A 13,186-nucleotide genomic window follows, 5' to 3' on the forward strand; every position below is an offset into this window, starting at 1 on the left:
TACACAACAGGTCAACCAGCAGAACAAAGACCACGTACTCGCCAGGGAAAGCGGCGGTGCGTGCGTCCGCTGGACATCTACTTACACTTCTAGCACACTGGGTACTCGCTCTTGGGTGACGTCTCTGCTATACAGCAATTATCGTTTCCGTTTACCAGTGACAGCAGCCGCTACATCGTCCGTCTTCCGCTTTCGAAGAGGTATCGCAAAGTCCAGCGCATCATCATCTCCCAACGTATCCTGCAAGCGCACCTCGAGGGGTCCCTCTCGTTCGACCCTTGGAAGCGCACTGCCCTCGTTCCTGACCCCGCTCATGTTGGGACCGATGGAATCGCTACCGCTAAGCTCCGGACTAGAACCTTCGTCATCATCCTCGTCGTCGTCCTCGAAGATTTGCGCCTGCGCCTCTGCGAGCGCTGCGGCGAGCTCCTCGCCTATACTTGTCGCTAGTTGTGGTTCAATCGGCGGATTGCCTGACGACGGGCCGGGCTGTGATTCGCCCTGTGCGAGCAGCGCGGAAAGAGTGCGTACAGAGGCTTCCAACTCTTGGTCTTGGTCTGCACTATCAAGCTTGACCTTCTTTGCCTTGAAGTTGTACTTGCTAGGGGCTCATCAGATCGCGCTCCACAGAGGACAGGAAGGCACTCACATATTAGGGTCCGGCTCCCATGTCGAATCATGCGTCTTCATATGCGCGGTCAAGGTCGTGCGACGGGTGAATGTCTTGTCGCATATAGGGTGTTCGCACTTGTACGGCCGCTTCCCGGTGTGAGTCCGTCGATGTCGAGCCAAGCTACTGGAATCGCCGAAAGTCTTGCCGCAACCAGGGTACTCGCATACGTGCGGCTTCTCCCCGGTGTGTACACGCATATGTACGTGCAATGCAGATCGCTGTGAAACGGCGTCAGAATGGGCGGAGGATCCAACATAAGCCACTCGCCTGTATGAAAGTCTTCCCACAGCCGGTCTCCGGACATACGAACGGACGGTCGCCCGTATGTATGCGTCTGTGCCGTAGCATGTCGCTCCGGCGACTGAACGTCTTCGAGCACTCCTCGCATACGTGGGCCTGAGAACCCTTCTCCGGTTCTTTCCTCTCCTTGGGCTTCTTCGGTCTCTTCTCTGCAGCAACACTAGGCCCACCACCCCTCGATGTCGAGGCGACGGGCTGGTCGCCATCGCTCTCCAGCTCGTCAAGTTCCGGGATAGCGTCCGCTGCATCCCCGTGGGCAGCCGGCCGTGGCAAAGGGTGATAGCGAGGGAGCGCTAGAATGTTGCCTCCAGAAGGCGACGAAGCGGGCTCGGGATCCAGCTGGTCGACCTCATCCTCCTCGTCCTCCTGGTCAAAGTGAGTATAATGGTGCATAATGTCGCCGATATCGGTGAAGTCGTTTGGGACTGGTGACGGATCTTCTTCTGCTGCAGAGCCGACCGGATCGGGAGACGAAGAGTATCGTATTCGACCGATAGTCATGTCCGCTTCTGCGTCATGTTCGCTGTCTCCTTCGTCGTCGTACAGGTATTCCGAGCCATCCGTCCCGCTGGCGTTGCCGCTGCCAGCGCCATTGGCACTCACCAGACCAGGGACATCTTCACCCACGGTTAGGGAGTGAAACGCCGGCGCGTTTCGTGTCCGCTTCTTTATGTGTTCCTCGTCCAGGGATTGGGGTCCAAAGTCGGGCCCTGACGAGGCGAAGTCTTGCGTCGGCCGTCCACTCTGGTCCCCTGCGGTTTGCACGGCGTGAAGAACTGCAGCTAGTGCGCTCAGGCTCGGACATAGGGCATCAAAGCTCTGCAGCTGCGTCATTGCAGGATCACCTGCCAAAGGCAGGTCCGTCACGGCTTGGGGCCCTTGTCGTTGCGCCGCGACGCTGAGAAGAGCGGAGGATACTACAGGATCGTTCTGCCTGAGCAGAGCAACGAGGTCGTGCTCAAGCTGTTCAACCGAGAACGGTGGCACTACACCTTCTCCATCCTGCAGCAAGGTCGGCGAATGGGATCCCGGATGCTCCAAGGCATTGACCTCATCTTCTAGACCGGACGCGTAATGCTCGGTTGTGTGGGCCATGCTGGCCGACGAAATAATGTGGTTGAAGGCAGCGTGGCTATCATCTTCGCCCAAGGGTTCGTCGTGGACCACGTCGGATAGTTCCAGCACGGGTCCACTGTCCTCGTGTTGCATCATAGTCTTTGCGTATGGGCTATATAAATGCATACAATATCGCCGAGACAATGCATCATACCATGAGCATTAGAACCGATGCTGAGGATCAACAATACTCACCTGCCGCCTCGACTGCTTCCGTTCTCCCAGGTTTCTTATGTGGTGCCTCCAGCTCGAATGACGACTCTTCCAGAGATACAAGGCTCAGATATTCAGACCTGGCTCAAGTTACCAATGCGCCGAGAAATGTGGCTGGTCCCAGCGGACAGCGAGCGCGGGACGGCGAAGGCGAAAGTGCGGTTCAAGAGCAGTGCCTGATGAGCGGCGGCACGGAGGCGCGTGGGGAACACGTACCACGTGCGCCCGGTGCCGTGACGCCTCTTGTCACCGTTGCCAGTGATTGTGACCGACGTGTCCAGGTTGGCTGGGTCGTTGCAAAGTTGGCTTCAAGATGTCTTGATCCTCAATGGCCTCCACACCGTAAGGGTGCTCCGCACGAACTATCCGCGCTTCGAACGCAGCCTGTACTTAGCATGATAGCGGCTTAGCATCTGTGCTCTAGTCGCATCATACGGCAAACAATCCCATGGGCAAAAGCGCAAGCAATGATCTGTCCTTCCATATTCAAAACGACGTATGATACACAAGCAAGCAGAGTTATTAGGGAGGTCACTACGGTAGGGATGAGCGAAGGCGGAGGCCCCGTCCAGAGCAAGACTGCGAATCAGCGAGCGAGCGAGAGCAAAGAGAACCATATGATACACGAGGAAACCTATATTTCTTTTTTATCAGTGCACACGTCGCGGAGGTGCGCCAAACAATCGCCATATCGTCTTCTCATTTTTGCGAGCCTGTCTTGCGCAAGGTCACAATATGCTTGATGGCCAGGGCAAGCTCCTGGAGAGCACGAAAGATGATTGATGTCAGGATAGCGAGCAGCACACGCGCAACGAACGACGAACAATGACCAGCACCGAAAGGCGACGGCGACGCTTGCTTGGAGAGGGTTGGTTCGAGAGTGCTCGCTCCAAGTTGGCCAAGTCTTCCTCTTCCACCTCGTCGATGACGAACTGGTCCAGTACAGCGCGATCAGGCGAGGTTGGGGTTCAGCGTGGACAAGACTCACCAATGAAGACACGTCCCAAACATCCGTTGAAGGTTCGTGCTCGTGACGAAGGTCCACGGTTTGCTAGTAAACACCCAGTCGAGGTGAGCATGTGGACGAGGGTCTCAGCGGAAAAACGGCAGTCGCGATCGCACCATCAAATGTTCGTACTGCTGCCACGAGGGCTGGGGATATCTAGGGTATGGATGGAATCGTCGCATGTAGCTCTCACGATATGCGGGTAGACAACCCGTGTCTTGCGGAAGGGGATGTCCAGGAGCAAACGAAGGGCTGGGCGTAGGAGGGGAACACCCCATGAAATCAGAGTATGAGAAGTATGTTAGCGTAGAAGTAGTATGCAGGAGACCTGCGGGACGAAGAGGCAAGGACGGGTGGTGGTGGTTGGGGAAAAGGATGGGAACAGGTCGCGCCAGGATGCCTCCAATTTATGTAAGGGTCCATGGAAGCGAGACCTCCAAAATATGCAGAGTGCGCGTCGGCGATCAGAGCTGTATTTTCCTATTGTAGCGACAGCCAGATGAGCGCGCGAGAAGTCGCCGCGCGCCGCGGCGATCCAAGACTCGAACGTTTGCTTCCGCGAGCACCACGCGACGTTCTCCTCGATCCTAGGACATCTCGCCAGACAGAGTGCGCTTGCACACCTGAAGAGCAGTCACAAAGAGTCAGTATCATTGACTGAATGCCACAATGATAGAAGGAATATCGGTGAGGGCCAGGTTTACTGTATCTGCAACGCTGAACACTTCAGGTACTTAGACAGCAGGTTTTTTCCGCACAAAGACAGCCTTGCAAGGCTGTCCTTGTAAGGCGTAAAAGACGGTGGATAACATGTAGAGCATGCTAGCACTGAGCCTTCCCAGCTCTGAGGTTGGGCAGAGGTACAATGTTCATGCGTGCACCGATTCTGCTTGTTCTGATGAGCACACACCATCCAGGCAGAACCGCGGAACACTGAAGCACGCCATGGAAGAGCTACGGCGGGGGAGCTGCGCCAACACGCATCCCCCGCTGCAGCGCAATATCGCATCTCGGCGACGGCGGGCACTCCGACGCCGACGAGGGCGGTGGTCCCATATACGGAAAGCGTGACGTCGGGTCACAGGTCACAAGGGCGCGCAAAAGGCGGACTTGTGCGGCTGAGGCGAGTCATCTCGAACCATGATGTTACGCGTCCACCGTGTGCTGAAGCTGTGTGCCTCAACAGCAAGTTGGAAGAATAGCAAGCCATACAAGGTCGAGATACCACGCGTGATGAAGACCCGACACCAGCAGTATGCCCAAGAGCAACATTGCACGCCGTACATCGTGGCTCCGCTCAGCAATCGGCGGATAGACAAAGGGGGGTTCAAAGCATCCCCTCGTGCACAGAAGAACAAGACAACTTCGACAGACGTACCGATGATCTTTTCATCGCAGTGAGCGCACAATATATGCTTTTTGTGTTGATGTCCAGGTTTTGGGACGGTATATCGCCCATTTGCGTGATGCAAGATGCGCAAGGCAAGACAAGGTGCAAGGACAGCCTGTAACCTGCAAGCATCGACAGCCGGTAGCGGAATATAAGCTCTAGGCAAAGTTTTGTTTGTCTGAGTGTTCTTGAAGGAGTTGACTGCCATCGCCCAAGCCAGAGAAAATGACAGTAAAATGCACAACGAAGTCAAGAAGCAGGATATGCTATGCAGCCCGGAGGCAGCTCCCAGGATCGTCAGTGTTGTGCTGCACCTGTGAGCGGGCCCGGCGCAAGCATCCCCGCATATATCCAAGCCCAAGCGACGGGGGCGGGTGGTCCATCGTCACGAGCTCGTCAGTCAAGCTTTCAAGCACCAGAGCCAAAGGAATGAGCCGTGAAGCTGTCTGTTGCCAACGTCGTCGCCAAGGACAGAACAGTCTTCAAGTGCACCGTGGACAGAGTCGTCAATGGTCCATCACTTGTGAAAAAACATCCACAGCGTCCAGACGGTCCTCTGATGAAGCAAGAGCTGCATGACGCAGTGCGAAAGCCGTGTGTTGACAAGCGCAAGAGGTCGTCGACGGCCGTTCACTTTGTGGGTCAAATCAACTCCGCGGCACGCCGCCCCCGGCCACAACCCGTTCCCCCGGTTCGCGGGTTGTGGCTCAACGACTCGGGCGACCTCCAGCATCCCCCTGACGAATTTCCGAGCCATTACAACCGTCTCTTCTTCGTCAAAAAATCTTGTGGTCGAGGAAAATGCGTTTTAGAGGGTGCGAGCCTGCACAAGGATCAACTCGCCTCCAGGTGCAGCCCAGCATCTCGTGAAGCGACAGCGAAGGCTCTCCCTCTTCCGGCCCAACTCTCCACTGCATACGACCTTGCTCGACAACGGACCAACGCCTTCTCGTCGACATGTACTCTGACCAAGTGAAGCCTGAGCTGCCGTCTGCATCCTTGTATCTGCTCTACTGTATCTTTCCGGCCAATCCCTACGCCCTACGCCCTGCCTCCAAAGGCGGTCTTCCGGGTGCAAGGCAGTTCGATCTGCATCAGAATCCATCGTCAAGGCCGACAAAATCAGTTCGTCGGAAACTGCAACGTGAGCCTGTTGCTACAGTGACTTTAACACCACTCATACGGGCGAATGGGAATCCAGCGCTGCAAAATATGGGCGTGCGTTAGAAGGGCAGGGTTGCTGGATATTGGAGGTCAAAGAAGAGGAAGAGTGGACGAATGATGTAGAAAGTGTACGCAAGCGGATCGTCCATGTACTGCTACTGCTGAACGTCAAACCTGTACTCATGATGTCCGACGTCTCTTCTGCATCTATTTGACTGAGTATGATAGTCATTTACTTCACCCACGGAAAGCAAATCACTCGTCCGGTCCGTTCAACAGCCCCGATATAGCATCTGTCGCAGCTCATACCTGCCAACTTGGAAAGTACGTCAGTACGAAAAGATAGACTACATGCCCGGTATACAACTCTTCGCCAATCATTTATCAGTACCCAGTATCCACGCCTCAGGACCTGCAATGTAAGTATATTGGACACACAAGAACACAGAACTGGGACAGCTGAACGGTGTCTTGCGATCGACGTACTCACCAACCTTTGGCCTTTGAACACTATCCCGATAGCTACCGAGCATCCATACATGAGAATCACAGTATTACTCTACGAACATACCTACATGCAGTGACATCGACGGCAGTATCCGATCACGTACCAACAAGAATGCGACGAGCTAGCAATGTCCTGCGAGACAGCAAGCTGAAGATATAATACATAAGAATGGCCCGTATAGACATGAATTATGACGATAGTCAGTGCATCAGAAGAGATCAGAGCCGGGGAACAGAGGCATGTCCTCGTCATCCAAGCTCTCTTCGTCACTCTCCTGATGCGGCGGTAGCGTTGTGCTAAGCACTGGGTCCAGCATGCTCGTGCGCCGACTGAGGGGCAGTCGGGACTTCGAGTTGAACGTGGACGAAGATGGAGACATCGGGTCGGGGTAGGAATGTTCTTCCTCCTCGGCAGGAGACTGCTCGAACGGATCCGGAGTCTCCGCACGTGGAAGCGGAGATTGCACAGCAGGCTCCAATCGAATGCGAGGCTGCTGTGGCTCAGGCATCCGCTGCTGCTGCCTCTGAGATTGAGCCGGCTGCGCTCGCCTTGGGCTCTGATATTCAAACTGAAAAGCACCAAGGTCAAGCCAAATCATTGGTGCGTATGATGCTATTGTGCTCACCGCCTCAAAGACCTCATCTCTGCGCCTGGACCCGATGTCCTTGTCTATGCAATAGCAGATGTAGAGCGTGTCCGCGCTAATTAAGAGAGGCCTTTAGTCGCGTTCGATAAATGAGATGCAAGAACTGCTTACGTATCTCTCACGAGACCGACACAGAACGACCCTACAAGGGCTGTTATGCACCCAGCCAGCATCGCCGCGGACAAGGCTTGGTCCGGCGCGTTCAATGTATGCGCGACAAACAGGTACGTCCCAAGAGCGAATGGGAACGTAAGAGTGAGCGGGGCGACGGTGAGCAGCGTGAGAGGCGCTATATGGTGACCGTTAGCGATGCGACAATAGTCAGCAACTTCAGCACGTACGCTCAGTCTTGAATCTGCGTCGGTAATTGATCGCAGACGTATGCTCCACCGTGGCGGTCAGCGCACGCGACCTGCGAGCACTCGGAAAGAACGGATCGCCCGTGAGGCCGACGTAGATGAGGGCGTACTTGCTGAGGGTGCCCGTGATCGTTTCCATGTAGCCGACAAGCATGCTGGCACCGACACTCATGAAACGGAGGTACGGCGGGAGGTAGTACGGGAGCATACGCAGCCCAGCCGTGAGCAGGCCAAGAAGCCTGATTCCCGCCAGAATGAGTGCGGAGAGGACGATCGAACCCAGAGAGGGTTGAGTTGCGCGTGTGATCGCAGCGTGGATCGTGTGTGTGGAAGTAGGGGGCGGAAGAGGTAAGGCGGGGCTAAGAAGAAACGTCACGAATGAGCGATGGACCGTAAAAGGAACAGTGTTATTTGCGTACTCAGCGTAATACCATGCCCCAACCGTCGCCGCACAGCTAACGCGGAGCAAACCACGAGCCACACCCCAGCTCCATAGCCAGACACCGATCGTTGCAACGATCGCCCAGTTCGCCCATCCGCGAACGTGCCATTCGAAACCAGACGTGCTGGACGCCTGAGTGAAATACCCGATGAGGAGCAAGCGGAAGGCAAGAGTGATGAACGGGATAGAGAGGAGGAGGGCTGCGAGGAGTACGGCGGGCGATAGTGCGAGGAGGAAGGGGTTTGCAATCAATAGCCGTGTCGTCAAAGTGAGTAATGAGGATGCGGTATGGATATCCCTCGGCAGGTCGAGCAATTTCCTCGCCGTGAGCAACGATAGCACTAGAGGCACTAATGAGAACAGACGGAGTCTGCAAACCACTCAGCTCACAGATCATCTTCATGAATGTTAATCACTTACCCGACCGTCTCTCCCCATGTTGGTTCTTGGGTCCCATCCCACATGAAACTGCCCACAAACGCCCATATGGCCGAGATGAACAATGTAGCCGGTATGAACACTGAAGTGGCAATCATGACTGGCTTCACAAATATCCGTAGGAGCAAGACGTGTGCATAGGCCACACATGCACTCGCGAAGATCAGTATCGTGAGTAGAGGGACGGTGTGCAGGAGGGTGACGTATGGTAGGATGACTCGATGGCGGTTGTCGGGCTGATGTGTGAGGAACAGGACGAGGATGGAGAAGAACAGACATATGCCAACGCTTGCGCACCACGCTGCTGTCCATGTCGAGTCATTATACTTCCGTCTACTCCTTGGGACAAACCGGGGATCCGGAAGCGTGAAGACGTCCAGGGGTCGTGTGCGCCCGTCCCGAGGCAGCAGCGATTCGGTCAATGAAAGGGTGACCTCCGCTCGTGGGGGCGGTGGTGGAGGCGGCGGTAGGCGTTCTGTGCGCACTGGTGGTCTGGTCGTCGCCGCCATGATGTCTGGCGGTGGGTGTCCCGAGTCGGCTGAGGACGATGAAGGCGAGGGCGATGGCGAGCGCAGCGGCGAGGCGTGCGCCAGCCAGCCTTGGCACCATCATCTTGAGAAACACCAAGGAGGGGTACTGACTGCGCCTGATGCCTTGAAAGTCCCGCATCCTCCTCGTCTAGCCGTAAATACGGATCGTCATCTTCTTCGTCCGCCCTACTCCGCCCACCCCTCATGGGGCCCCTGCTCATCGCGTTAAGATGGGGATCGTCGAGGTCGTCGAGGTCAGCGTCCTCGGGATCGCCTGCACGAGATCCGTTCTCGGTTGAGAAAGAATAGAACAGAGGCTGGGATGACGACAGACTGGAAGTCCCGGCTTGCGGTCTGTTCAACAGTTGAGACGCATATGCGGCAAAGGAGGTGGCCATGGACACTCTCGCACCAGCTTGCCCAGGTGAAAAGTGTGAGTCCGAGAGTCGAACGAACCCCAGAAAGCGATAATGGCAGTAGAGAAGTAAGAAGGGAGGCTGCGAGATTACGTTGACCCGCCTGCTGGTGGCGGTAGCGCGCAAGAGGCGACGCGGCGTGCCCGAGCGTGAGTTGGATCACTCGGCTGCCTCAATTGGTCTTTGTCCGCTGCCTCCCTGCTGTAGCGCTGCGGTATTGCTGTGGCGGGCGGTGTGCTCAGTGACCGCAGAGTCAACGTCCCTGGTGCAGCGGACAGTCCACGGGTCCTCCGTATGGCCCAATCTGATTCCGAAGCAGCGGGAGCGAAGTGTCCGATCGTCCGAAGATCATCCTCCAGCCACCCACTGCAGCACGGTATGCGCACGATAGATTAAATTGACCAGTCTGTTCCTCGAGTGCTAAACCTCTAATGATAATGAATGCTAGACAACGAAAACGCGGCGCAGTGTATCGCAGAATACAGTGGCAGATGTGCATGCAATGGTCCAGGGTGAGTACAATAGCAAATGGATCAGCGGCGGCCCCTTGGTCTGTCTTCCCAAACATCGACAACCTCCGACTCATGGGTCATAACTGCAGCATCCTTACGGATAGGATTGACGCGCGGATAAACGAACTGAAAATCAGGCTCAGCAAGGGCTTGTATAGCATCGGAAGGACGAAGCACGCACCTTCTCGTCGTATTCATGCAAGACCTCCGCCGCGATGATCGCCTTATCCTTGATCAATGCCTCGTATGCCCTCGTCGTCATGTTCAGTTGCACACTGACTGCAGCCATAATGCAGAATATCAGCATCCAGTTCGCACTCGTCCAGGCGGTCCAGAGCAGAGCATGCACAGGAGAGTAGATGGCAAATAGGTTGCTTTCAAGAGGGGTCGGCGCCCACACTTCCAGCTGCTGGATCCGTTCATTGTCGTCTGACCCACTGATAATCTTCTGACGGTCCTTCGGAGGGCTGAGGTTGAGCAAGAACCGTATTGAGATGACGAAGCCACGCCATAGATGCCCTAGCACAGCCCACACCAAAGGACCCACACGGCTGGGTTGCTTTTCAACGTCGGTTTCGGACGGGGTTCGCACTGTCCGCGGGCGGGATACGAAGGTGGCATGCGGAGATGATACGGGATCAGTGGCTAACGTGAGTTGGTACAGTCTTGTGCGCGTGAAGAAATACAACGTGTTCAGGATGGCGGCAGCGAAGAGCAGTATACTCGCAGGGACGGTCTGAGTCACTTTTCAGCGCATACTTATGTCCCATGACGGTAAGTACGCACCCAGTCGAACCACGGATCCCCTTCGCCTTCCCTGTACATGTCTTCCCAGCCGAGATCGGAGTCAGGGACCTCCCGTATGCGCGATACGCGCACGCAGAAGTGGACGAAGTGTAGGAAGCCGCCTATGAGTTGGGCAGATGTTTTTGGCTTGGGTCTTGGAATGTTGTCGGGAAACAGCGATATCTCGAAAGCAATCCACGAGGGGATAGAGGTTATTCTGAGGCTCGAAGCTCAGTATATGCGCGGATGATGACGAAAGCAAACGGACCTTTCAACAATGTTTTTCTTCCGCACAACTCTTTCTCTCCTCGCATTGGGCGTGCCAAATCCCGGTGATCTGGTGGCAGGCGTGCCAACATCGCTCTGCCGCAGGCCCCGAACGCGCCTGTTCGCGAGAGGCGTGGCATATGGTGGCGGTCTGTACGACTTTGCAGCCTCCCAGTCAAAAGGGGTCGACGCGGATATCGACGGCGATGTCACTGGGGAAGCAGGGTAAACAATACGCGTGCGCTGAGGTGTGCGCACAGGCGTCGTCGGCGAGGCCTGCGTAGAAGCGGAGGCATGCTGTCGCGGAGATGCTGCCCGTTGGCATTGTTCGTCTGCGCGAAGCGTCGTAAAGAGGTCATGATAGCGTGTGATGCTACAGCGAGCTTTTGTGCGGGACGAGGACGACTAAGTGGTGGCAGCAACCAAGCTCGACTGCAGAGGCGCCTGAACCGCGTCAGGACACGGTTGGGACTCGGTGTGTGATCGCCGATCAGAACGCGTCCGCCGCGTGACGGAGCGCTGACACGTCACACCTCAATAAGTCCTCGGTCACACCCATTTGTGTCACAAACACTGTACCTGAGGAAGGACAACCTTTCAGTGCAGACCAAGCACGATGAGCTAGATTCGTCCCATCCTACGACGGCTATGCCCAAAATTTCGACTCGTTGTTGAGTCAGAGTGGTTGCCGCATGGGTGGGCGCGTGTTACATCGTGTCACAATGGAGTTCCGAACACGTGTAGGGTGTATTTATGCGTATTTGTACACCAATTTCCTTAATATGGGACAGTGTTGAAAAACCAACCATACCGTGCCTCCAGCTCATCTCTCTTCCTCCTTCTCTCCATCTTCCCGCCGCTGTATCGAACATTGACGACCCATCCCCCCTCCTGACAACCGAGAACGCGTAACCTCCATCCTCTTCCCGCCTACCACCATTACGTCTACGCTCAGAGCACGCACCTCAACATCCTTGTCGCCCTCGAACTCCGTTAGCGTCAGGATGGCCCAACCTTCATCGTCTCATAGGGAGCGGGAGCGAGAGCGAGAGCGTAGCAGCTCTTCCCGGCATCACCACCACCGCACCATCTCGTCACCACCCTCCTCCTCGTCCTCTCGCTCGTCCTCGCGGTCCTCGCGATCATGCTCTCGCTCCCATCATCGCAGACCGCTCGCGGGGACGCTGCTGGCACGGACCCAAATAACCAGGGCTTCTGGGGCATGTTGACCCCTCAACGCACCAAAGCCCTCATCGCTCGCGAGAGCAACGTCGCCGTCCGCGAGGCCGAAGTCGCGCGTCGCGAGGCTGAGATGCTCGCTGGCGCCCCCGGCGGCGTGGTCGCGTCCCCCAGCCCAGTTAGCTGCCCACCTTGTCCTGCGTTTGTCGAGAAGGTCGCCGAGCCGATCCAGACCGTCATCAAGGAAGTCGTGAAGGAGGAGTCGTTGACCCCGCCCGGGTGGTGGGACCAGGCGCGTGTTCGCGCCGAAGACATCCTCGACCGTGAACTCAAGATCGCCGAGCGCGAGCGCGAGATCAGCCGACGCGAGGAGGCGGTCAACAGGCGCGAACACGACGCGTCTCGTCGCGAGAGCTGGATCATGGAGCAACTAGTGTGAGTGTGACAGTTCGCGTTCTGAACATGTCACGCTGATTAGATTGTCTGTGCTACAGTGCCTTGAACAGCGACGAGCCGGTTGTCGAAGAAGAATACGTCCAGTACGAGCCAACTAACGCGAGACGGAAACCCAAGGTACCCCCGCCCCCGCCTATTCAGCGCCGCTCCGAGCTCTGAGACGAAGGGGGATCCTACTCCATCTATGCCGACATTTTCTTTAACTGCTTGATGTACAAGTTCGTTGTCTCCGTCACGTCCTCCCCCCTCCTTCGTCGCTGGGCTTGGGGGACCACGGTGCTTCAAGCTTTGTCCCCCGTGTCCTTACTGCAAATGATAACCCTTCTGCGTCCACTGGCATAACCAAGGCCTGTCCACGCGCGAAACGCGTGTTTGAGGGCAACGCGCTTCCCACGTGACTGGTTGCTACATGATACCTTCGTGGTGCTCAGGGAACCGATCAATGACGGACGCGGGCGTGTTATCATTCTGCATCCCCCCTCTATGTGTGCAGAGACATTGCTGACACGCGGTTTCTGTTGACAGATTCCCTTCTATGACGCTGCTGCCCCCTATTATGATGCTCCCTACAATGCTCTCCCGCCTCCGCTCGTTTACACCGAGGCGGCTGTTGAGGTAGCGGTCGAAACCAAGACTGTCACACACACGCAACACCAAGTCGTTCCACCCAAATCAGCGTCCCTCCACCCGCGAACACACGTCGTGCTGCTTCACCCACTCCCCAAATCGTCTCTCCTTTGTCGTCCACTACGCACATTCCTCGCACAACCGCCGTTGAGGTGGTC

The 13,186-nt window shown here is 56.2% G+C and overlaps 6 protein-coding genes across 6 annotated transcripts; 1 reads left to right on the forward strand and 5 right to left on the reverse strand.

Annotated features, from left to right (window-relative positions):
* Positions 1 to 47: 47 nt before the first annotated feature.
* B0H18DRAFT_36294 (uncharacterized protein) lies at positions 48 to 2,295 on the reverse strand. The gene is made up of 3 exons (XM_048037767.1): positions 941 to 2,295; positions 650 to 891; positions 48 to 601 (listed from the first exon to the last, which is right to left on the reverse strand). The coding sequence occupies exons 1-3, from the start codon at positions 2,213 to 2,215 to the stop codon at positions 139 to 141; spliced, it is 1,980 nt and encodes a 659-aa protein (XP_047888287.1). The 5' UTR covers positions 2,216 to 2,295; the 3' UTR covers positions 48 to 138.
* Positions 2,296 to 2,761: 466 nt separating this feature from the next.
* Positions 2,762 to 3,862, reverse strand: B0H18DRAFT_1034578 (uncharacterized protein). Its single transcript, XM_048030258.1, has 4 exons — positions 3,425 to 3,862; positions 3,291 to 3,353; positions 3,127 to 3,234; positions 2,762 to 3,061 (listed from the first exon to the last, which is right to left on the reverse strand). Exons 1-4 carry the CDS (start codon positions 3,584 to 3,586, stop codon positions 3,002 to 3,004), a joined length of 393 nt encoding a protein of 130 aa, XP_047888288.1. The 5' UTR covers positions 3,587 to 3,862; the 3' UTR covers positions 2,762 to 3,001.
* On the reverse strand, positions 3,863 to 5,244 carry B0H18DRAFT_1034583 (uncharacterized protein). The gene is made up of 5 exons (XM_048030259.1): positions 5,065 to 5,244; positions 4,670 to 4,820; positions 4,493 to 4,604; positions 4,226 to 4,426; positions 3,863 to 4,168 (listed from the first exon to the last, which is right to left on the reverse strand). Exons 1-4 carry the CDS (start codon positions 5,079 to 5,081, stop codon positions 4,263 to 4,265), a joined length of 444 nt encoding a protein of 147 aa, XP_047888289.1. The 5' UTR covers positions 5,082 to 5,244; the 3' UTR covers positions 3,863 to 4,168; positions 4,226 to 4,262.
* A 913-nt stretch (positions 5,245 to 6,157) lies between these two features.
* Positions 6,158 to 9,343, reverse strand: B0H18DRAFT_1034590 (plasma-membrane choline transporter-domain-containing protein). The gene is made up of 8 exons (XM_048030260.1): positions 9,198 to 9,343; positions 8,880 to 9,139; positions 8,238 to 8,853; positions 7,795 to 8,187; positions 7,358 to 7,734; positions 7,128 to 7,305; positions 6,996 to 7,071; positions 6,158 to 6,938 (listed from the first exon to the last, which is right to left on the reverse strand). The coding sequence occupies exons 2-8, from the start codon at positions 9,004 to 9,006 to the stop codon at positions 6,579 to 6,581; spliced, it is 2,127 nt and encodes a 708-aa protein (XP_047888290.1). The 5' UTR covers positions 9,007 to 9,139; positions 9,198 to 9,343; the 3' UTR covers positions 6,158 to 6,578.
* Positions 9,344 to 9,553: 210 nt separating this feature from the next.
* On the reverse strand, positions 9,554 to 11,091 carry B0H18DRAFT_1214617 (uncharacterized protein; the record flags this gene model as incomplete). Its single annotated transcript, XM_048036589.1, has 5 exons — positions 9,554 to 9,839; positions 9,895 to 10,449; positions 10,500 to 10,716; positions 10,768 to 10,978; positions 11,025 to 11,091. The coding sequence occupies 5 exons, from the start codon at positions 11,089 to 11,091 to the stop codon at positions 9,735 to 9,737; spliced, it is 1,155 nt and encodes a 384-aa protein (XP_047888291.1). The 3' UTR covers positions 9,554 to 9,734.
* Positions 11,092 to 11,910: 819 nt separating this feature from the next.
* On the forward strand, positions 11,911 to 12,560 carry B0H18DRAFT_958365 (uncharacterized protein; the record flags this gene model as incomplete). The annotated part of the gene is made up of 2 exons (XM_048042686.1): positions 11,911 to 12,380; positions 12,440 to 12,560. 2 exons carry the CDS (start codon positions 11,911 to 11,913, stop codon positions 12,558 to 12,560), a joined length of 591 nt encoding a protein of 196 aa, XP_047888292.1.
* Between the last annotated feature and the right edge of the window lie 626 nt (positions 12,561 to 13,186).

Source organism: Fomitopsis serialis (genome assembly GCF_022376445.1).
Source record: "Fomitopsis serialis strain Sig1Antser10 chromosome Unknown B0H18scaffold_102, whole genome shotgun sequence".
Taxonomy (NCBI): Eukaryota; Fungi; Basidiomycota; class Agaricomycetes; order Polyporales; family Fomitopsidaceae; genus Fomitopsis; species Fomitopsis serialis.